The following is a 25,321-nucleotide window of genomic DNA, read 5'->3' as shown; positions in this document are numbered from 1 at the left end:
GTAGAGCTTCGTTTATCCACCCCCTCATAACGTATCACTGTTATCAAAGATAATGCTGGATGCATCTAGCTTACGTCGGGTTTTATAGGGCAACAGTCGACGGAATACTATTAATAATAAATCATCCTCTTCCTGGTTGGCATTAGAATTTATAAACATGCAGGCAAACAAATGCTTTGGGTCAACACAGAGCGTTCTTCCACTCACAATTATGCCCCAAAAGTAGGTCTCCAATGAAGTAAAAAGCCTTTTTTTTTTTTGCATTAACCTTATTTTGACATTTGCCACCATTACAGGGTACAGTAATACACCAGTTCCTTGTTCACGATAAAAACATATGCATGAACCACAGAATCTGTAGCTTTGCATGTGTTTATCATCAAAATTGCTTTGTGTTACATGTCAAACTTTGTGAGGAGCAATGTTTATGCGTCCTTTTGTTGTTATGCATCATTTATACACGAGCCCCCCGGCGAGGCACAAACTGTAGGTACGGTTTAAGATTACTGTAGATATCGAGGTCCTGAGCCTCTGCTGCATACTGATCGACTTCACCTGCATGGCAGCATCACCTGCACACCGCATTAATAAAAAATAAATAACGTCAGTAATACAGCACAGGCACATGAGACTGCAGTAGCACGCAGACTCGATTTACTTTAGGTCCTCCAGTCAGTGCATTCCCTGTAAGTAATTAAACGGCAAAGTTGTTTCCTGTTGAGTTATAATTCGATGAGTTAACACGGTGATGCCTTGATAAAAAAAATAAACTGCAGCTTTCATGTGGCAAATATCCCATTTACAGTTTGCTCAGTCGATCATGCACTTCTCTGTGTGTATGTGTGTGTGTGTGTGTGTGTGTGTGTGTGTGTGTAAACTAATCTACCAAGTGTTAATTGAAATGTGTCCTCATGCATTATGCATTATGTAACTGGTGTAACGATAAGTAGTAAATGGTGTTCATGTTTTTGCTATACTGACCCTTACAGGTACTCTTTAATTACAATTGTGAGCTGGTAAAATGTGATACTGAGTAATTGCCCGGTATTCATGCACCTTGTTTAGGTTTCAGGGCTGTGAAATATATGAGTAAAAGATTGTTGGTGTGGTGTGGTGGAATAAAATGATAATATCTCTATACTTTCCCCTCCAGACCAAAGAAATGCAGTGGCCTGGTGCAACGCAAGAAGTCCCGTCCTCTATATGCAGCCAGCCCTGCCGGCCCGGGCAGCGCAAGAAGACGGTGAAGGGGATCCCGTGCTGTTGGCACTGTGAGAACTGTGACGGTTACCAGTATCAGGCCGACACGTACACCTGCAAGATGTGCCGCTTCGATTTGCGGCCTAACGCCAACAACACTGGCTGCGACCCCATTCCCATTGTGAAGCTGGAGTGGAGCTCCGGGTGGGCCGTGATCCCCGTCCTCATCGCTGTCCTGGGCATCATGGCCACTCTGTTCGTCGTCGTCACCTTCGTGCGCTACAACGACACGCCAATCGTGAAGGCGTCGGGTCGAGAGCTGAGCTATGTGCTGCTGACGGGCATCTTTCTGTGCTATGCCACCACGTTCCTCATGATCTCCTCTCCAGATGTGGTGATTTGCTCCCTGCGGAGGATTTTCCTGGGCCTGGGTATGAGCATAAGCTACGCGGCACTGCTCACCAAGACCAATCGGATCTACAGGATTTTTGAGCAGGGCAAGATGTCGGTCAGCGCCCCTCGGTTCATCTCCCCGGCCTCCCAGCTAGTCCTCACATTCACCCTGATATCGGTGCAGCTCCTCGGGGTGTGCATCTGGTTTGGCGTGGACCCGTCGCAGGCCATCATCGACTACGAGGATCAGCGCACGTCCAATCCCAAAATGGCCCGTGGCGTTCTGAAATGTGACATATCAGACCTGTCCCTCATCTGTCTGCTGGGTTACAGCATGCTGCTGATGGTCACCTGCACGGTTTACGCCATCAAGACCAGGGGGGTCCCCGAGACGTTCAACGAGGCCAAGCCCATCGGCTTCACCATGTACACCACCTGCATCGTGTGGCTCGCCTTCATCCCCATCTTCTTCGGGACCTCGCAATCAGCAGAAAAGGTAAATATTATTTCAAATGTGGTGGAAGTTTTGCCTCATTTTTTACAAATGAGCTATTTTAAATTTGTACACAGATGCCAATGTTGTCACTTAGCTTTCATCAATTTTAACTAAAACGAACCCCATGGCAGCAGGTCAATTTAATTCACTCGGGCATGTTGGATGTCACTTTTCCATTTGGAGTTCTGTTATATTTCCGACGCGCCTCATTGTGAGCAAAATGGCCACTCAAATGACGTTTGTTGTAAAGCATCAGCCTCTTGTGTTTGTGGATACTGCCATTAGTCATCATGAGACGATAGGCTTTGTGCGCCGCTGTGGGGATTACAAGGCTTTTAGAGCCGTCTTGAGGATAATTCATTCACCTCAAGTTTGCTTGGATATGTTTTCTGTAATTGTGTTCCTGTGCGTGTTTGATTTAGCTTTACCGGGTGGGAATACCGAGTAGTCAATCACCGCACCTTCAGGCACACACAAACAGGTGATACAGGTTTGTGAAGTAGCACAGAAATCACTGTGGCTGATGATGTTGCTTGTCACAAATAACCTCTTACAAGTGCTAATTTAGAGGTTGCTCAACACGGAGGTACACATTGAGAAAGCAGACAGAGGAAAAGTCAAACTACTGGTAGCAACAGAGGCATCGGTATGGGAATACTACAGTTTGGCGCTGCATAATAAACTTAACAGCATCCTTTATACTGCCAACAACATAAAAGAGTATGTTATAGAGCAACAAAATAAAGAAGAGAAAATGTTCTAGTAAAGTAATAAAAGAGGCAAATGACTAAAAAAAAAAACTAGTGTTTCTTAGACAAACTTTAGGAATGGACACTCTTTGTTCTCCTTTGAAAAAAATAATACTATCATTCTTCCAAATTACTCGTTTGGTACTAAATGTACTGCAGCCCAACAACGATATTTGATAAATACAATGCAAGTTATGATTGGAAAATGTCACTGGGAAAAGTTGCTTTCAGTATCAGCCTCTCAAGTAACACACGAGGAACATTTAATTAGAGAGAGAAGAATCGGGAGAATGGTGTTTTCAAGTTCCCTTTGCTCTCTGTGTGCCGTGTTGAATATAAACAGCACAGCAACTCAAAACTCAGCGTTAACTAACACACAAACACGTTTGGAATAAGCTTGTGGCAGAATCCATTCGGTCCTCTGTGCCCGCTGTGTTTTCTGGAGATGTGGTGGAAGCCCTTCAGGATCAACAGGCGGCAGAGCTGTTGCCTTAATGCTGTGCGCTTGTGAAGCATGCACACAGCTTTACTCAGATTCTGGCCACAAAAAAAAGACGAATTAATGAAACGGGCAGCCAAATAGAAATAACCTTCACGTGTATCTCCACCACTGAAGAGCAGGTGAATAAACTGAGCAGAGAAATCATTCTCAATCCAAGTTTTCAATCCAATCCAATCGGCGCTTGCACAATTCAAAGACTTGTTATGTTGTTATAGCAGAGGGTGACGGTCATATTAAAGTACACCATGAAATAATACAATCTGTAATACTGATCGTTTCCTATTTATTGATTAAACTCTCTCTTATATACACCATTAATAAGTAATCCATTCTTCAAAACAAGAAAACAAAAACAACCCCAAATCACAGAGACAAGCACAAGACTAATAGTAACGCATGCCCTCTGTGTCTGGTGAAATATGGGAGGTCATTTGCGGGTCGATTTTTTTTTGACAAATTATCAGCCTATTGCCAAAACATGTGCTGGCTTAGAAAGCCACTGTGGATCGCCGGCTGCAGGGTTTTTGCCACGCAGCCAAAACTAGCCAGGCCACGATCCGTCACAGCTTTTGCCATAATTCTGGCGTTATCGCTCATGACAGCATGCACTTTGGCTTTGTCTATTCTCCATGTTTCAAACATATTCTCTAATGCCTCTGATGGTCTGGGAGTGTAACATGGCTTTTATTAAATCTTTTGTCAATTGTGCTGCTGTGTCACTGTGCTGTGAAAACCCAAAGCCCAAATATGTGGGTGCAAGGCCTTGGAGGAGCTGTGTTCGTGTCTTCCTGTTTGCATGCTTTGCGTGTAGGTAGGGACAGCTCTGGCAGCTGTCAGGACGAGCGATTTGATCCCTAATGACATAAAAAGAGCAATCCTGCTCCGGAGAAACTTCATAATGGCTGAGCCTTCTGAGGTTTCCTGTCCCCGGCCTCGTTCTCTCGCTGCACCGATGGAGCAGATTGGCAATCATATCGGCGTGTCAGAGAAAATTTATGTCACCGGGGCCGATGGAAGTGGACAAGGGTCCTGGCTCTCCTCGCAGAGTGACTCTACTCTGTTCTCCAGAGGGGTGGCAATATTGTTCCGAACTCACCACAGGCCACGTGTAATCTTCTCAGGAGATTACAACCCCCCCCCCCCCCCCCCCCCTTCACCTAGGACTGCTTGCATTGCAGTATGATGGAACACAATGCCCGATCACTTCCATTTGGCTTTGACATCTGTTTTTTCTCACTTGACATGGCTTTAGGGAACTTATTTTGTGCAAGGCGTCTCTATAGTTTTTTTATTACATCAACATATATCATTGTCACTGTACGACCAGTCATGCTATTTATTTCATATTGTACATCTTTGCTTTCCCCCCTAGACCTGAGTGCCCTATAAGATAAGGTCATAGTATGCACAAAAAGAATGCTGCGATAGCGTATGCTGCAGCTCGTTTCTCAGTCAAATTAACAATGGACATTTAACTACACCTTAAGATGGTCTGCAAAGGTTTGTAAAAAAAAAAAAAAAGAAACAATTGTTAGCATCTTGAAATGTGAAGATAAATGTTGTACAAGCTGATATACAAACATATGTCATGACCCCACAGTGGGAAACACAATTTATATCTGTTGACATGCTGGTGGTTCAAGGCCCTGTGGGATATTCCCATGCCAAGAGACTCAGTCATTTGTGATGTGTGCAAATGTAATGTCAGACAAAACCTCAGGCAAATCTCTCTGAAGGATGTCTGCCAGCTGTGTGCAGACTGTACCCTCTTCGCCTTGTGTTCATCAACTTCAGAGGAGCCCAGCCATCTTATTCCGAGAGGCAAAGTCAACTGTTCTCTAATTAATGGTTTTGACACCGGATCACTTTGAAAAGATGGAGCGGGATAATGATGAAATTCCTTACTTTGATGATTTTATTGGAAATTCACTTTTAATCTAAAGAAATTATGCTTTCACATTTAACATGAATGTGTCGATATCAAATATGATCTACCTCATTATATGTTTTTACATCCCGTGCGCTGACTCACCACATTCCCCACAACAAATCAGAGACGGACTGTGTGTCTGAGCTCTGGGATGATTATCATAAATGAAAAATCACTTGCAGGCACTTTTAATATGCTGTAGGATGTTTCTCTCCGCTCCACAGCGGTTTGCCTGCGGCCATATATCTGCTACCTAGCTGTGAGCTGCAGCTGTCACTGGCTTCAGAAAGCACACAGTTCTTATGCTGCTGTCTAAAACCTCGGTGGTAAAGACATCAATACGCAGACTACACAGACACCTAGCAGTGGGGCACTGCTATTAGTTGTGTATAATAAATAAGCAAACGCATCGATGAAAGCAGAGCTCAGGGGTGATGAACCCAGCACGTGAAATAAAAAAAATATGAATAAAGGGCACTCTGATACAGCGTGCTGTCCAAAGTGAAGTTCTCCTACATGTGAAGCTATGATTTACATCAAAACGTTACCATCTACTATTCATATATTACTTGCGTATGGCAGTGTCTGTCCTTGAGGCGTCGTTTTAAGAGCCTCAGTCTATTGAAAGCAATACATTCCCGGCCATCACATGGCCCTCAAACCATTCTTCTTCCTGCAGCTTTATTAGAAAATTGGCTCTCAGAATAAAAGACATGAATTTGATTTTCCTTGATGGACTTATTCAAACCGTGCAGACTCGACAGTAAGTGTGCTCAATTTAACCTGATATTCTAGAACTAGGACGTCACTGCCCATCAGTCAGTGTAGCCTCGACAAATGATTCTGTTTGCTTGTGTCTCTTCCATAATACAGATGTACATCCAGACCACAACCCTGACCATCTCCGTGAGCCTCAGTGCGTCAGTCTCTCTGGGAATGCTCTACATGCCCAAGGTCTACGTGGTTCTCTTCCATCCGGAGCAGAACGTACCAAAGCGAAAGCGCAGCCTGAAGGCGGTGGTCACTGCAGCCACTATGTCCAACAAGTTCAACCCCAAAGGCGGCCTGAGGCCCAATGGAGAGGCCAAGTCTGAACTCTGTGAAAGTCTTGAAACACAAGGTTGGTATGACACCTGATGGCGCAATAGCGAGAAAAGAAAGAACTAAAATGTTTTCCAGAGAACCTCAACCAGGAGTTGATTTTATGCTGATGCAATGAGCTGCTTCTCTGGAAAAAAAAGAAAGTAGTAATAGAACACAACTTGAAAATAATGAAATTATTTTTTATGAACATAACTGATGGCAGAGTTATTTTGCACTTCAGCAGTTCTGGAAATTAGCAAGCCTTATGTGAGCATACAATAAATTAGGGGACCATTTCAGTGGCAACTTAAGTGGTATTATATTATGGTTTCTGATCCATTGCAGATGATATAAAAAAATTTAAAAAACTGTGTGAATAATAGGGCTGACCTCAACCAAAGAAAATCTTAGCCCGTTAACACTAATCGACTACTTAATTGTTCGTAATCGACAGATCTGTACAACTGAGTATCTCCATTGACCAGAGATCAGCTCATAGGTTTCTCGGAAATAAGTCATTCAGCCTGAAAAAGTATAAATAAATGGACTAAAGAATTCTTAGCAGACTAAGATCCAAACGACCAATTAGTTGACTTATCGACTAAGAGTGGGCAGCCCATGTGCTATATCGAAATACAAAAGAATGTGCTTGACAAAAACAGGATGTAACTTTTCCGTTTCATCAGGATAATCCATGTATTTAAATTACATGGAACAGAAGAAAAATAATTCCATTCTCCCTAACTCAGACCACACTGGATTTGTGAATCAGGAGGTGTGACAGTGTGCCCACATTATTCTGATTTTTGAAAAGGAACTAAGGTAGCACAGTGCTGGGAAAAAGGTGATTTCAATCACCAAGATGAAGCGTTTGAGACAGCCGTCCCTGTGTGGGGCCATGGTTACATCCAATCAGGCAACCACACATGTTCTGATTACTGAAAGTCCTGATTCTGCACTCTGACAGGCTCAACAGTGTAGAATGATTTGTATTGGAGCAAAAGGCCAGCGCCCACACTTGTAAGAATGCCTTTTTTCCGACCTCAGAATGGAGTCATTATGTCTCATCCTATTATAGAGCCCATTTATAGGTGCTGATCTCGCCCTCTGGTTTGAACTGTGAATCTAACCACTGCTCTTTGTGCTTGTGTGTCAGACTGTGTTGAGGGAGGGGAGCCTTGTGAGGGACTTTAGACTCTCAGGTAACCTGATTAGTCGAAGACTTTGCCCTTTTTTTAAAATTTCTGCTAATGTTCACTACCACACCCGTGCCTGCCTATGCTACGCACAAAGCATCCCGGCTGCCCCCGGCTAAAACACAGCACCCTTGAATGACACCCGGCAGTAATCACACCCTCACAAATCCACCCTTGACCAACAGACATTAACTTGGGTCGACACTATTGGCGACCCAGTGCCGCGAAATGGCAAATCAGCAAGGTGAAGTCTGTTAGTGTGGGAAGATGACACCACTCCGTCTGAGTGCAGGAGACAAGCGATAGCCACGTGTCCACTGCAATTTGTTTTCCCCGTTGACAAAAAGAAGGAATTTGCGGTAACGGGACAACAACAATAAGAGGGAACAGGAAAAGACAGATGGGTCTGCCAGCTCCAATTCTTTCTGGACCATCTATTCTTTATCTTGGCCTTGCAGCACCTAAATATTCAAATAAGGTTCATTTATCAAGGCTTCTATGCGAGAATGTCCCCCCCCCCCCATATTCGTACACCCAACATGGCACCGACAAATATACGGAAACATTTACCATTACATGTCTCTCCTCGAAAGCACTTTTGGCTCTGGCTTTCAGCCGTCTTCTGATTGGATTCATCCCCTCTGACATATTCAATCAGCCAAGACTGCTGCGGGCAGATTGGTAGTGTGATTACCACCACACCAAGCATGCTCGCTGAGGACAGTTTTATTAAAAAAATAAATAAATAAAATGCCACACACGACATACTGCGTGTGCATCGGAGCTTGGCTGCGCACACACACAGGTAGTGTACTGTATGACGGTGGTGTTTCTGGGCTTGTTTCGGTCACGGTGGTCTGCCCTCCGGTCATCTGTTTTATGTGTTTTATTCACAGCTGATCAAAAATTCCATGAAACATAAAAAAAAACGAATGTTAAAGAGTAATGAGCACCATTATCAAACATTGATGAAAACACTTACAGTGCCAAGTCAGATCACATATTGTCTAATATGCTTTACAATTGTAAATGGTACTGTGATACACTGACTGCTGCATGTTCTGCTTGGTGCACAGAGAAACCTCAGGTCTTTGCATGCGGTACAAGACTCACCGTTGCATTTCATACCGATGCTGTGAATCTGCTCGGTGGTTCTATTGACACAATCAAATGAGATAATCAGCTGTGAGGAAAACATTATGAACAGAAGATTCCCTGATGTCATTAATGCTGCTGTAATAGCAGGTACTTACAGTGATATGACCAGTGAGGCAGCCTATGAGTCTGATTCCATCTGCATCACTGTCTTGACAAAGATTTTAAATGTCTGCAATGTTACCATGTACAATAACAATCAACACCCAACAGTTATTTTCTACCCACATGCTATGACGTTGTGTAAAATCTTTTTTTAGAGATGAAACAATAACTTGATTTATCGGTTAGTTGATTAGCAGAAAATTAATCAGTAACTATTTTGATTATTGATTCATCGTTCCAGGATTTTTTTTACAAGCAAAAATCCCAAATATTCTTTGGTTCAGGCTTCTTAAATGTGAGGATTTCTCTATTTTCTGTCATTGTACATTGAATATTTGTATTATTATTTGGTTGGACAAAACATGTCATTTTGAGCTCTGAGAAATTATGGTGTGAATTGTTTCAGGAGTTAAACAATGAATCCATTAATTTGAGAAAGCTAGTGGAAGATTCATTAAACGTCCTAATCTATTGTAGATCTTTATTATTTTGCATCGTTGTAACAGTTTGTTCTCAATCAGTCAAATTTCAACTTCCTTCAGATTTGCAAATTCTGTTTCCCATTTCTGTTTAAATGCAACACAATGACAGAGGAGGTGTCATCGCTGTAGATACAGCTTTCCCATTACTACACCCTGCTGTTATGATTGGTTCCACCTGCACTGATTTGATGAAGGTACCCAGAAATAGCACTTCCCATCAATCTGGACGCCAACATGTGCACTGACAGAGTACCGTTGCATGCCTACTTGAATCTCACCCGTTGCATTTTTAACCCTTTCCTCCCTTCTCCTGCCTCCTACCTTCACTTACAGCGTTGGCTTCCAAGCAGACATACATAAGCTACAGTAACCATGCCATCTAAGCCAGGGACGAACAGAGGAGGCGGAGCCAGGGCCTGCCTGAGGAGAAATCACCTGATTCTGGGGAATACTGGAGGACTTCCAAAGCTGCAACAGCAGAGAAGAACTGGGGTGGAAAGATGGGAATTTGTCACTCCATGAATAGAATGGATGTCATATTTTTTTAGAGAATCAGGTAAAGGCTTAAATGGCGAGTTTATGAGAAATTAGTAGTTTTGCAGGAGGGAGATGTGTAAGGGAGATTGGACAGTTAATTTTCCTCTTCCCACCCTTTCTGAGACACACGTGAGCGTTGACGTCTCCAGATGAACCACCCGGCGTCTACACTATGTTTTCCTTCTGAAGTGTAAAGCACACAATTTCAGTTCTGATCTGAGGCTGAATCGTTTGTCTCATTTCTATAAAAACAGGGGGAGGGGGGGGGGTTCTGTTTTTCACTCAAGTCAAATGCAGTCCACAAGATGAAACTGTATAAAAATAAAGTCTAAATTATTTTTGGTTACTGATATTATTGGGGTTGAAAGCTGCAGTACTCTTCAAACTGTACATGCCTTACTACAGCACATCCAGTATTCCTACATGAGCTGACCATATCTGAAACACCTGGAAAATAAAGCAGTGGGTCATCCCAGTTTTTTCTTTTGGATAAATGTTTCATAAAAATAATGATGATGATGATGCCATCGCCTTGGCAAACCTAGTGTACAGTCCCAGAGCATGCTTGTGGGAGCATCACGTGTACTGTGCTGTGTTGTCAACGTCTTTGGAATGCAACATTTGTCATGGTCGTCATTCACAGTGGAGATGTCACTTTGGACCATTACCCACTGGGTTACCCTCTGCTGAATCAAGAGGCATTTCAAAAAAAAAAAAAAAAGGAGCTTAATCCAAACGCAACATTGCAGTTACTATCAGCCGGGACCTAAAGACTTGTTGATGCATACTTTAAGCATCCCAGATTTACTGGCCTTTATTTATCATGCGCTTGTTGAAGCCTTTGCCAATTCGAGGAGTTGAATGATCGTGAGAGTTCATATTTCGTTAAACTTTCAGCCCAGCAATATTCAAAAAGGTACAATTCCTGACAAAATAACAACACATTAGCATTTGGCATTCCTTCCAATAAATTACACCAACTGTTATTTCAATATTATCCTGTGTTTTCTATATTTGTGTATATTAATGTTTCAAGATATACGATTTACAAAAATGTGTTCATCATTTTTATAGCAGCGGAGCTGGAATAACCGTCTATTCTGTCACTTAACAGTTGATTTGTGACGGAATAAAACTACACATCAGTCTGCTGTCGTACCAGATATATATTAAAGCTTACAGTATGATGGATTACACAGGCCAGTATTACATGGGGACCTCTTATGATTAGTGATAGATGCACAATCTGTGTTCCCGGCAAAGGATTTTATTCCCTTTCTGAGTCATGAATTTCACGGCCACAGTGGAGATTGCTAATGAGAGTTTTAATAGTATTTTGGGTACAAAATTAGGCTCATGCAGCTACTCAGCATGAAGACCCATTTGGAAAAGGTGCAAACCTTTGAAATGTTCAAAGATAATTAAATGGATGACATGCAAAAGATCTGTGTTTTACCTTTCAACACACCCAATGCGACCATTTTAGGGTTGACACTGGCTCCGTTTAAATATTCCCCACAATCCTAAAGAATAGTATTTTGGTAAATGTCAGATTTTCACAGATAAAATCATGAATCACTTAATTTAGCCTGCGTTAAGTGACAGGGATGCTAATACATCTACAACTCTATGCAGCTTTTAGGTTCATTCATCTATTCATTTCTTTAAATTGATAATCCCTGCTCATTCTGTCTAATATACATTATCCATTTTGAGATGAAAAGGGGGGAATGTACAGCTACTTGATAAATAAAGGCCAGTGCCTTCATTCTGTGCCTCGTTTCCATTAAACTACTCCTGCCATTCTTTCCATGGATCCTTCATGGTGTCGTTTCATGTTGCATCCATTACCTTTCAAGTGTGTTCTGTTCAAACATCAGCAAAAGTGGACTCAGTGTACAATTTATAATGAAGTGTGTAAACTCCATTTCTGTCCCAAGTCTCCAAAGTATTTGCCTCTGGAATTTCTCTCATTTAAATGTTATCCTCAGCGATGCAAAAATATGTATGTTGCATGTCAAAACTCATAACAAGTCATGTGAACAATCTGAGAGGAATGGTGTAATGTCCAGAAGGAAAACTACTGCAGAGGATTATAAATAACTAATACTTTGGTTTGAATCAATGATTCTCTCAGCTTCAACAAAAGTCGACGGTGTTGCCGCAAATGTTGTTTTCTCATCAGTTGATAAAGTATTGTTTGTGGGATTGTTTGTGTTTGTGAATATGATAATTTACCGCTTTTTTTTGCCATAACCCCCCCTACCTCCCCTTTATTTTTCTAAAACACTTTGTCTGTGTTACAAAAATAGAATATGTAAGTGCTGACTGAAACTAAGTGGCAAGTTAATGTACGTTATTACAATGGATTGATCCTGTCTGCTTTATGTACTGAAATATAAAAAAAAAGAAAGATAAAAAAAGAAATACAGTGCCTGGATATTTATGAATTGTCTATAGAATAAAAAAATTACAATGTGTAGAGCATGTTCATTTTTATACAAGATATTTCTAATAAAAGACTGTTTTGCTAATACAGTGTGGCCGCGTCTTCTTATTAAGCATGTGTTACAAAGAAAAGTGTTTCCATCAGCAACAGGTAATGACCACAATCATCATTATCACTAATCAAATCATGAATACAAAGTTGACACTATATTGAAGACTAAGTAAAGGCATGCAATGTGATTTTAACTGATGCACAGACAGGATGCTTGTCCTTGGACAGACATTTGAACGAGCGATTATGTCATCAGTACCTGAGAACAGGTGTTCAGATTTCTGTTATAATCAGAGCTGAAACAATCAATCTACTCGTCGATTGACATTGTTTAAGTCATTTATCAATCAAGAATTCTTCAATGTCAGGATGTGCTGCAAATGATCACTAAATGCATGAAATACACTAAACCTGTAACGTGTTTGGGAGGCAATGTTTAAGTCAGGCCTTCTGTTGCCTTAGACATGAAAAAATTATCCCAGTCACGTCCGCACATTGAGGCATACAGGTATTAGTTAAAAACTGGTCTCGGATCAGTACTCGGTATCCGCCGATATCCAAAACCCAGGTATCCGTATCAGGTATCAGGACAAGAGTTGGATCGGTGCATCCCTAATTCAGTTTTTGTCAAGCACCTGGAGACCGATGCATAATTTATCAACATGATTTATGAGTGGGCGGCCACATTCAGATCACATACAACGTCTCACCAATGCGATGGCCCAGAGCTAAGACTTGTACGTCGTTATTTTTACGGCTGAATCGTAGAGCCATGTGATTTGCCAAAGGAGAAGCTGTCAGGGAGCTGAGGAGAAATGGATTTCAACATCAGTTAAAAATACAAAATTGGGAAGTAACATGGTGAAGATCTCAAGGCCACTACTGAGCTGAAACCTCTTTTTGAACGTGCCCCTGTGTCATTGTATTGACAACAGAAAATGTCGAAGTAACCCTCAGTCGAAGTCAGCATTGAATGACAATGCTGCCTGTTTGCTGGGAGTTTCGCCAGCAATCAGGGCCTTAACCTCGGTTTAATGGTGGATCGATATGGTCAGCCACACTTGCAGCACAAGCCTTGAACAAATTGAGAAAATATCATACTATCTCTAAAAGCTGACAGATTTATGAGCCACTCCAAATGAAAAGTAGAGCCGGTGAAACTATCTTTATAGTGCATTTATTGCAGGGTGGAAATGGCCACCTGGATAATCCCTGATACAACACTGTCATTAGCCCTGTGTCTTCTAAGTGAATCCCCTGCCCTGCACAATTAGCAACACAACAACTATGTACAAGATTCTATAGTCTATCTTTCGCTGCAATATATATGAGACTTCCCAAGGAGGTAATTTACATTTTTCATGTTCTAATAAGGTTTCTCCTCCCCAGACCATGCACTACAAAGCATTTCTTGGGTTTCATAGAAAAGCAGGTATTTTCTTTGCAAGCCAGTATGTTGTCCTAACTAATATGACCACAAGATTAATGAAAAACACAACTCTGGAAGGAGTGGGCCCTTAATCTGCAGGACATTTGGTCTCGGCTTCTGAATTTGCACCACCTCAGACACACGTCAGAGTTAGCACACACGTCTTCTCAATAAAAACAGCCGTGCTGTTGTCCTTTGGCCTCACATTACTAAGAGGTAATTCGTTAGTGAAGCCTCCATCCACTTCCAGCTACAAACCACGATCTTATTATTGTTTTTTCCTACAAAATTATTGTCAGATTTCCATCTTTCCGACAGTACATCATGTGTGACGAACGCTTCAGAAAAAGCAACTGAAACTAAGCTTAAAATTGTGATATTTCATCAACAACATTTTATTCTACATGTCTCATCTAACAGACTAATAAATAAGAGCCAGTTAAAAGAAATTTAGAAAAGCTGGTCCACCTTAAAGATCAGCCCACCTTAATTGAGCCCGAGTTGTTGCTGACTTCGGGGCTTACCCCTACACTTTAATCAGCAGGTAGAAAGCAAGACACGGGAACTTGGTTTGGGTCTTGAGGAGTTGACCCATTTATTCACAGACACACTACAATTTGGTGGACATTTGTTCCAAATTTGAAGAAATTCCCTGAAGGTGTTCCAGAGATATTGCATTCACGAGAACGGACAACTCAAAAACACAATGCCTCCGGGCCTGGCTGTCAGCGGGGCAAAGCCATAATGAAATGCACACAAGCTGCACTGCTATAGCAGAAAGCTGGAACGTTACTGGTAACTTCATACTCATCGTCAGCGACATTACGCCATGCTAGCGCTACACTGGTGGGAACCCTGACAGAGCAAATTGTATTGAATTTGCCACACCATATCCCGCCACCTCATCACTGCCATAGCATACCATCGTCTTCGTCTCGTCTACAGGACACATGGTGTACTTGTCAGGCAGGTAGAGTCGCTGTGACTGCAAGGAGGTCCCCCCCCCCCCCCAAAGCACTGCTTTAGGAAGAGGTAGCCCATAATATAAACACAGCTGTCTGATAACAACTTGCCATTGGAGACATACTGTACATCCGTTAGGAGCTGCTATGAGATCATTTGCCGGCAGTCATAATGAATCAACCCAATTAGCAGATGCCTGCCTTCATCACCTGACGTGTTTTGAAGGCACAGTGGGGACTCTCCCAGACAGCTTTGTCAAACAGCAGACCAATATTTATTTGTTAATTACATCCACAAATGTTTAGCGCATACCGACATGTAGGGGATTCTGTTGAATTTTGACAGCCTCAAAATAACTTTTTTGTCTTAACATTACAACTGACTTCATTCAACTCTCGTTCTCTAATCCGACTGATTTGGATGAACTTTGGGTAACTTTATTAGATGGAAGATAGTAGAGAGTAAATGTTAAAGAAGAGAGAGAGAGGGGGATGATATTCAACAAAAGTGTCCTCAACCGGACTTGACCCAATTACAATAAATAGTAAACGTTGAGGCTTTTGAGCCAACATTGTATTACCAAGGAGCATATGGACAACAAATGACCTCCCATATGATGAATTTGGCAAACCTTTTGGTAAAAATGTGTCTGGTGCCAAAAACATTGAAACACAGGCCTGATGTGAGGTGCGATTATAAGCGTGGTGTTGGTTAGACATCCTGATTTGTGCACAAAACAGAGATGGATCTTGCGCTTACGTTTTACTGAGATGGTGAAGTCAGTTCAAGAAGTATTCATACAGCAATATAGAAATTGCCCAAGAAAAGAATAGTACAGCACAGGCATGGGTTAGGAAAAAGCATAAAGAAATAGGTCTTAGTTAGATGCTATTTGTTTGGTTGCTATTAGGAAGGTACTACTTACGTGAAGGTTTTGTTTGAATTAAATGCCAGCTACTGCTGAATAGTTTCTAACCCTGTTAACCCGAGCTACCCTTTGTCTGTGCTACTCACACAGTAAGCAATGAGATTCTGAATTGGATTTTTCTGTTCAATTTTTCATGCATGGTTTATCAGCCCAGGATGCCCTATTCTCCGTATCATTTCCTACAAATGACCAAGAAAAGAGCACATATTTTCCCCATTAAATGCAATATTACCACGTCAACATTCCCACTGTGCAAATTAATAAGTACTGTTCATGAGATCATTTAAGGGAGTACATGCTGAAAATAAAAAGGTTTTCTCCATTTGAAATATTACTTTAATATTTCCACTCTGCTGCTCTAACCAGCGAGCGGTTACTTTATGTCGTCCCCGGGAGGAAAGCATTAAAATGTGTCTGAGGTGTTTGTTTCTTTCTGGGAGTGGTGAAGATACAGACCATGATGCTGAGGCTCTGGTGAAGGTGGGTTGAATGTAACCCTCCTGGATTGTGGTGCATCTCAATGGGCTGAATGAATGAGGTCAAACACACTCTCGTCCTGTCTCTTTGTGGTCAAACACTATATGGTCGTCCTTCTTCAAACACTTGACGGTTGTCCTAACTGCTGCACCCCGTGTTTCATTTATCTTAACTCCATGCACGTGTCTCACTCTGTGTGACTGATGTTGGCACCAGACAGGGTTTACTGAGAGTGATGGAGCTAGAAGGCTGCAAAGCTCATGACAAAAGGAATGAAACTAGGCCAGCTGGAACTACCTGTTTACTGTGTAAGGTTGTATTTTACCATAATATAAATACATAGTGGATGTATAAATATTAAGGTTTCACATCCCAAAATACATATTAAGAAATAAACTATTCTCTTTATCACATGGAACCTACTTCAACCTGTTTTTATAAACTTCCTAACAAGAAGGAAAAATAAAACCCAAAAGACTGGGGGGGGGGGGGGGGATTTCCTGGGTAGCACAATAAATCACAAGGACAACCTATGCACTATTGTGTGGCCCATTACAGCATGAAGCCTATTCCTGTTGCAAGATTTATATATAATCTAAAAGAAATAATCCCGCTCTAGTTTCTCCTCAAGGGAAGTGTGTCCTTACTCCAGTAAGGATGATAATTATCTGACTGGAGTAGCGTTGATCTGTGTTATCCTTATTCCACTTAAAATAATTACTTATGTGCAGGGTTTGCACTGGCCTGTGTTATTTTCTCAGTGTGTCAAGTTCGACGGACGCGACGACCTGCACCGGAAGTAGAGTTAGTAAAAAGTGAGAGTGCTTAGGTTGTTACTTCTTTTATTGTACTTATTCAGTCTCCATCCATCCAGTTAGATTTGTTGAGTACTATTTTGTTTCTGTCGAGTTTGAATGAGGTGCGTTTTGATTATCAGCAAAGTAAAATCACTGTTGTCCGACTGGAGTCTGGTGGGTTTGAGGAGAGCATATTAATTGTATCTTTTGCAATAAATTGTTGGGATTTTTGTCACGTTGGAATACAAAATTCAACAAAATGTCAAATACCACAGGCTTACCTTCGCCACTGGCTGTGAGGGTACAGTAAACCTCATTATGAAGCCAGCACATGAAGGATTGTGGGGGTTCAGCACTGAGGTATGTGCTGCAAATGTCCATCTATTAATCCCCACATGTACAGCTAAATGACACACAACGGTCTGAAAGGTTACCAGTGGCCCAAAGTGAACTAAAAGTGTTTTCAGATCTCCAGAACAGACTGCTATAACGCATCATCCATCCAGGTTGTGAAGAAATAAAACCAGTCTTGTGTGAAATATATTCTAGTTGGAAAACATTAGACCAATTAGTGTTTTTAAGGACAGCCGGGTATGTGTAAAAAGCTTTTTGTCACAAAGGTTCATCAATTCAATTAGCGTTGCTGCTTTTGCACTAGATGTGTTTTTGTATTCGTATGTTTTTTGTCAAAATTTAGAACATTGCAAAGTACACATTCGTCATAAATGAGTTGAATTAAGTAAAAAATTATATTTTGTTACAGCCCCCTTATGAGCACAGAGTCTGCATACTGACACAGTGTAAGGACATATTCATCTATCATACATCAAACTCAGGCTAGAATATCTGATGAACACGTATTGTATTTGTCATTTAGCTCTTGCGATGGTAAAATGCTCATCTGGTATCTGGAAGGAGAGATGCAAACAGCTGTGACGTTAGTGAGGTATTTTAGGTGACAATCTGTTCTTAGACGATGTCCTACAAATAAAGTCTGACAACCAGGTCTGTTCCTGGCCAACCGTGTGTTCTAGAAATGCTGTTCTTGGTTCAATACAGGGGGAGAAATGCTTTTGTTGCCTTAACCTAACCATAGAAACCACCACAACGCAATTGGAAAAACAAATTAATAATGTATAAATGTCATTCCTAGGAGAGAGGCTTGTTCTGGCACTCCATGATTCGTCATTGTGTGATTTTGTCAACAAGCACAAACCGAATACTTGGAGAAAATAATAACGCTAAATAGTGTAAATAAATAATTTAAACACCCTCGAACCCATGGGTGCATTTAGATCAGCATGAAAGAGTTAATATTTAATGGGATCATAACAGGAATGTCAGGAAGATACACTGTACTGAGCTAAAGAATAAGTGTGTGAGATATCAAGTCATCCGCATGCTTCTTCTCTCTATGCAGGTCAAATCCCCACAGTCACCTGAAGGCAGCAGCACCGGGTGTGTGATGGATCAGCAGCCTCCAATTTAAAAAGAGCCATGCTACAGCCCACAGTCGTTACCGTTGGCCGTCCACAGTGTTTGAACCACGTAACATAGAGACCAAGCCACTGAAACAGTGACTGTAGCCTGACAGAAATATTTTTGGGTTAGCAGCAAAAGTAGAGGAAACAAAACATCACCACCATGATAATATCCATAAAAATGAACTACTAAAGCGTTTCGTCTGGGCTGAAAGGCATTAACGGCTCACGCCTCCTCCTCAGGAAGACGTACTTGTTCAATCTGTTCAAACAAAGAGCTTCTTTATGAATGTTTAAAGGGCTTGTGCATCCTGAGATGACATGTGATATTTTAGCATGCATTATATGTGTACAGCATCTTTATTGTGATCAGTCCCAACAAGTTCAGGAGTTTATGGACACGCTCCATCAAACAGCCAGATAGATAGAACAAGTCTCCACAGTGGAATCTGATAATTGAAATTCAAATGAGCCCACATCTACTACAAACATTTAAATCACCCGGGAAGAAACTCATTATGCGTAATAGCAGCCTTTTCCTGGACCTCAAATAATCTTAAACTGCATGACAGCATAATGGAACCCTGTTGAGGAAAGATAAATATTCCATCAGCAAGACTCCCTCTTTAAAATTGCAGAGACAAACAGAATGTACTGTTCGAGTTTGTGCAACCAAAAAAAAAAAAAAAAAACTCTCACCTGGTTTTCAAGGTTGGAACTATATCAACAGTGCATGAATACAATTGGCATTTATTGTTGAAAATCCCTCAAAACTGAACTCTGACACAATTCCCCCAAAGTTTTCAAATACAAGTTGACTACAATATAAAACAGACTCTGTTGCACAAATGTTGAGGTATTTTACGTAAGTATTTCTATTTTATCCTGCTGCTTTTACATTAATGCATTGGTATGCATAATTATACAATATTATAATATACTAATATCATAACACTGTTATGGTCCATTCTGTTGCATAATGAGTCAATTTACTTCAGTGGTTTCAGTGCATTTTGCATCATAATACGTTTGTATTTTTACTTTACATGCAGGACTTTGACTTGTAATGGAGTATTTTTATGTTCAAGTATTACTATTTTTACTTGACTAAAGGATCGTAATACTGCCTTGATCACTGCTGTGCAGTACACGGACATATACGCAGTATGACTTGCACGTTACAGTGCTAGAGACAGAATCATGTGTACATTACCATAACTCCTTGCACAATAATAACAGCATACTCACACTGACAGGATGACTTAATGGACCAGATCACAGGATGAGACCCCTCATTTATCTCTAAGTATGTACGTGTGTGTACGTGTGTGTGAGAGTGTGTATATAAGCTCGTGTTTGTGCATTTGTGTGCATGCCAGCTGGATGAAAAGCCAGGTGATAGCCACACTTTCTGTGTTTGTAGATTTGCAGTAGTCTGTCTTCTGTGAGGAGATGTCAATCAAATGTGTACATGCACAGACAGGAATTTAGTAATATTCTTGCTGCTATTTTTAACCAGGCTCCACAGCTGTTTGTGCCGTCTTTTCTTGTCCTGCCTCGCTGTCTGGTTCGCACATCATCATCTAACTGGAACAACCACACAGACAATATTTCAGGTTGAAACGACTGATACACTGTCGATTTAAAAGGTGAGATATTGTGCTCATTTTCGTCATGCGTCATTTGGGTTTTCTACTAGAACATGTTACTAGAACACGTGCTTTAATGTTAAAAAACACTTCAATGATCTAATACTGTCAGCCTGAATTTACCTGTATTCACCCTCTGTCTGAAACGCTCTGTCTCTTTAAGCTCCTCCTCCCCAAAAAAGACCAGCCTGTTCTAATTGGTCTATGTTTCTGGTCCACCGTGTTGCTTAAACTTAGCTAAGTAGTTGTGTTGCCTAAACACAACTAAGTTGTTTCCTGTGAAGTTTATTTAGAAGATAGCCTACTGTGTGCATTTAATTGACACGTGTTGCTGGACTTCGGGGGCTTTTTTGAACAAATATTGATGTACGTGATTGTTTGCGAATAAATCAGCATATAGGCCATTTTTAATATTAAGTCTTCATGCTGCCAACCCATGAATATTTCCCTAAATCCGCCACTGGGTGCAGGTTATAAAACTATTAGCATGCATCACCTGTACGTCACACACATGCCACGGGCCTTTTTAAATTACAAATGTGGCTATTGTGTTTTGTGTGTATGTGGATACGGTTGCTGCTGGCCTGGTGACACTATAACAGCTCATGATTTAGGACTGTCGAGACTCCATGCCATTACTCTGGTCCTAGACACCAGATTTCTCGCTCGTTCTGCGCTTCACCTGCCCCACAGTAGGTATTTACGTGTTCAGTTAGCTGCGCTACAGAAGGGGCCGGCCCATATGTCTCCCTGAACCCTCTGAATAATTTAGCCCAACAGCCATTCCTATAAAAACCCCATCTATATTAATGAGCAGCCTCGAACCATTTGGATCACTGTATGGCAGTTGTGGTCCCTCCATCATGCTTGAGGTGTCGTAGAACGCCCACCTTCACCCGGACAATCTCACGGTAGATACAGTGTGAAAGTCTGCTTTGTCTAAAATCACACCTTCTCCCATTCATCAACCATCTTTTGCTTTCACGTGATGCCACAGACACACAGACTCTCTCCTCGAGCAGCCCAGTGCGAGGCAGTCTTTTTACATCCTTCATCAAAAAGGTTTGGTTGGATCTGTTCACGCTCAACAGTGTGAATGAGGTCTAATTTCACTGCAGACATTACTGAGGTATTTCTGTGCTAACTGACAAGAAACATAACGTGTGTTGCTTTAACAAAAAAAAGATGAATGGTCAGTGCCTAGGCTGAATGATGAGTAGGGTATAAAAATCGAAGTGTTTAATGTTCGGATTTTATCTGCGCTCATTAAAAAAAAACAATAAAAATAGTTATAAATCGTAAAACATAAAAAAATAGTTTTTTCATTCTGTAATTAATTTGAGCGTCTTTGGCACTTAAATGATTCATCCTCATTGCAGAAAGACCGTTATTGTAAACTGCAGTGAACAGTTTTCCTGGATCAGGAAACACAACTTTTAAACTTTATATATAAAACCTGGGTGGAAATCAGCGTAAACCAGTGTTCTCCTTTTATTGTCCAAAAACAATGGAGGCCTTAGTGATGAGTAATAGAAAAGTTGAGTCACCAAGACGACACAAAGTGCCTGAAACTGTACTTGCATATTGCCTCCAGTTGATTCACGAATGAGCTTGTTTCACAGTCCACCCCGGTGTTCTTGGGTGTTCATTAAAGATGAAACACAAATCGGTTCAGATTATCCCTCTCATGAAACATTTATATCTTGTCTAACATTTTAAGTAAAAAAAAAGCTTCTCCGCCCGCCGGACTGTTTGGTCGTGGTCCAGTGGCGGGAAGTTAACAGTACTCGGGGATCAATTTACTTTTCACCAGCACTCAGTTTGAATCATTAATGAGAGTTTGGATACCTCCTCCGTTCTGTCCACAGAGCAGAAGTGAGCTGGATTTCATTTGAACAACTAATATGCATATCCAACGCCATCAATCCTGCGTCAGAGAGGAATAGTACAAATACTGAAATCTATAAACATGAGGGCTGTTTTGTTCAAGTAGATACAGAGCCGAGTAATTACTTTGTGAAAGGGGATGATGTTTTTCATCAAGTGATTGGTGACTGGTGTGGAATTAACTTCCTCCCTCATCTGTCTAATGACATAACCGCGCCGCCTCAATTTGTCACTTTCCTGCTTATAACTTTGGATCTGGAGCAAAAAAAAAAAGTACATTTAGTTTTATCTATAACAAGAAGTAGATCAAAGCGATTCTGTTTATTTCTTCTTAATTTGCCCTCAAAGGTTTGGGCCTCGACTTCTCTTTACAGTTTACATATATAAACAAAAAGGCTTTTAACACTCTTGCACTATGAAATAAATTGTATTATTGGCTGTGAAGTACTGCTAAAGGATCAACAGTTGTTCTAATGCGTCATGCTCAAACAATGGTCCTCACTATAAAGCCATTATAGGGGAAATCACCTGTTGATCACCACTGGTTGGTGAGTTGCCTTAAACTGAAGAGCAGAGTGTCTGTCTGTCTGTCTCTCCCCCCCCCCCGTCTCTCTCGTGTTCCAATAAACATCCAATAACACTATGCCATTCCTCAGCAGAGCATCTGCTGCCACGGCTGGCCATTTGTCTTTATGCTTAGTAATTCACTTACCAAGGGGAGCAGTGTATGGCCCAAACTTTCATCAGCAGAAGTGTGGTTTTTCATTTCAGCGCTAATGAACATGGGGAAATGAATAAGCCGAGAAATAAAAAAAACGGAACAAAAAGAAAAATGGAAAAACTCCTCATGGCCGACCACAAAAGTCCTCCTGGAGTGCTGCTGTACGCCACAGTAACGGTGTTGTGTGTGGAGCAGTTATTCACTGTCAGCATGCAACAGCTTGCATGCAAGTTGTGTGGCCGGCATCCAACGAAACAGTTTGCGTTCCTGTCTACCACCTGTCCTGTCTGTGCTATACATATCTATTAGAAGAATCGGAGTTTACCCAGGAGATTATTCCTCAGTGCATTTTGGAATTGGCCGTCAGAGTAAAACCTCTGTATTCGCCATGCTGTCTCAACACACAACGTGGCGGCTGGATTTCCTTCTGCTGACAAAAAGCTACCATGACAAGAATCTCGTTTTCGGGGGCGGCAGCATTCATCTACTTCCTGAACTCACAGTGTGTCTTTAGGATCTCGTTGTTGCTTTACAACAATAGATGGTCAAAAGCATATATATATATATTTTTAAATTTTTTTAATTTTTTATTATATGTAGTAAGCAGAACATTATACAGATTATAGAGCATTGTGTTTAGTTAAATGTTGTTGCATTTTATCATTTATTTTGTGAGTTTCCTGAAATATTGTTGCGTTTCCTGACATGTTGTATTTTGACCCTCAGGGCCACCATACTGTAAAGACGTCAGATGTGTTCTTCAAATTGCAGGTTTTTACTGCCAAAGAGTATTTGATGAACCGTCTATTTTTAGTGCTTTTATCGGAGGTATTTGAAAATAGTAACCTTCTCCACAGGCTTAACCAGCGGGAGGGAGGAAGTGACAATATTCTGATGCCGCTCAGCATCACACACACACTGCCAATGAGTAATGTGTGGCAACTCTGTGTATTTAAATAGCCCGCAGCGACAAAAGCAAACCTTGAGAAATAGATATGACTCAATCTTTCAATTTCATGCTGATAATCTGCAACCTTATCCTTTATTGAAAGCACAGGAAAAGATCGCTCATGGGAATATAACCTTCTACGCGTACAGGAAATGAGACATTTTAAGGCCTTTTAAATAGATAAATGTGTACACAATGTCTTCATATCACAAAATTAATAACTGAGCTGTTTTACAGTCGTTCAGCATTCATTTCATTGTCTTTGACGAAGCACAAATAATTTTTAAACCCGTCGGCCTATGATTACTGTGAAGCAACCAAATAATTATACAGAATTTGAATGCCTTGTGTGAAAAGAAGTGATAATTAATGTGAGACAAGTCGCTAGCGGCTCATGGCTATGGTCTACACTTAAGACAACATGTTGATTAACACCGAGTTACTCAAACAGAAAAATAAGGTGAGAAATCAAAAAAGCTGGGTTTCATTCTTATCCAGAAGGCCTTGTCTGGTCTCAGAAGAAAAAATTATATTTATTGTTGTTCAAAGGATATAAGAGGGATCAGACAGCTTTGGACTCCATTGTGTAGCTGCCGGTGGATTAAAGTGAGTTTGCAAAGCCTGTCTTGGCCTTGAACTCCAGGAAAGATGAGAAGATGAAATGTCTCACCACGTGTAGTAAAATCCAATACAAGCCACAAAGTCACACAAGAGGACTCCCACCTGGGGCTTAAGACAGCACAGCATGAATACGTTCAGGAGCAAAGAGGCCGACTATAGAATCAGCTGAAAATAGACAGCGCTTAACAAAGCTAAATTTGGGTGATCTTAATCTGGCACACTAAGTTATAATAAAATATACATCTCTCATCATCTGTGGCTTTAATTCATACCTTCATTCCATGTGTGATCTGGTTTAACCTGTGGTTAAACCAGATCACACATGGAGGTTAACCTGATTTTAGAAACTAGACCATTTAATATGACAAAAAGCCCCAACAATAAAACAGGATGTATAGGCGTATCCCATGCCACTCATTTCCAACATATTATTTGGCACCTTCCTTTTATTCATGACAAGCCCTCCTTTTTTTCAATACGCGGTATATAAGAAGTGCACAGTGAATTGAATTTCCAGTTTCTATTTTCATATATGTGGTTATGTTTTTTTTTTTTTGGTCCTCACAGATGCAGTGCATTATGCTCGTTTGGAGCCAGGGCTTCTTTTATAGTGAGTAATGGTTTTCTGCAGGGAAGGAATTCAAGTCCTTCCAATAAAGTGGTGGAGGTATATCATAGCCCTCATTAAGCAAAGCTATTATGAACCTGCTGGTGCACAGTGCCACAAGACAGGATGAAAAACGGTCTCTCTGGACTTCCATTCCTCTGGCCTGGGTGAACAATGCAGCTTTCCTCTCCTCCCTCGATATCATTACAGCAGCTCCAATAAAACGGTTGCATATTCATGTTGTGACATTTCTGTTTAGCTATAAACCATCTGCTCCAGGTCTAGATAAATTCACTTATTTAGGGAGGACTTCCTGGGATTGATTTTTGGCAAACAGTGTCTTAAAACTTGCATTCTCTCCAGTGACAAGCAGGGGGCGACTGCTGCGGTTGTATAGAAGTCTATGAGAAAATGACCCTACTTCTCACTTGATTTATTACCCGAGTTTGTGGTCTTAAGTTTTCTTCAATACAGCATGATGGTC

At 41.1% G+C, this 25,321-nt stretch overlaps 1 protein-coding gene across 1 annotated transcript in view; it reads left to right on the top strand.

Annotated features, from left to right (window-relative positions):
• Positions 1-9,674, top strand: part of LOC142957667 (metabotropic glutamate receptor 4-like) — a 110,144-nt gene extending 100,470 nt beyond the window's left edge. The window contains exons 8-10 of the mRNA XM_076099621.1: positions 1,154-2,089; positions 6,144-6,390; positions 9,625-9,674. Of these exons, the coding sequence (XP_075955736.1) occupies positions 1,154-2,089; positions 6,144-6,390; positions 9,625-9,674 (1,233 nt within the window). The remainder of the gene's footprint in view (positions 1-1,153; positions 2,090-6,143; positions 6,391-9,624) is intronic.
• Positions 9,675-25,321: the final 15,647 nt, after the last annotated feature.

Source organism: Anarhichas minor, unplaced genomic scaffold, assembly GCF_050575085.1.
Source record: "Anarhichas minor isolate MPS153535 unplaced genomic scaffold, ASM5057508v1 ptg000003l, whole genome shotgun sequence".
NCBI classification, from domain to species: domain Eukaryota; kingdom Metazoa; phylum Chordata; class Actinopteri; order Perciformes; family Anarhichadidae; genus Anarhichas; species Anarhichas minor.
Note: the sequence above shows the minus strand (reverse complement) of the source record. Positions and strands in the feature narration are given on the sequence as shown.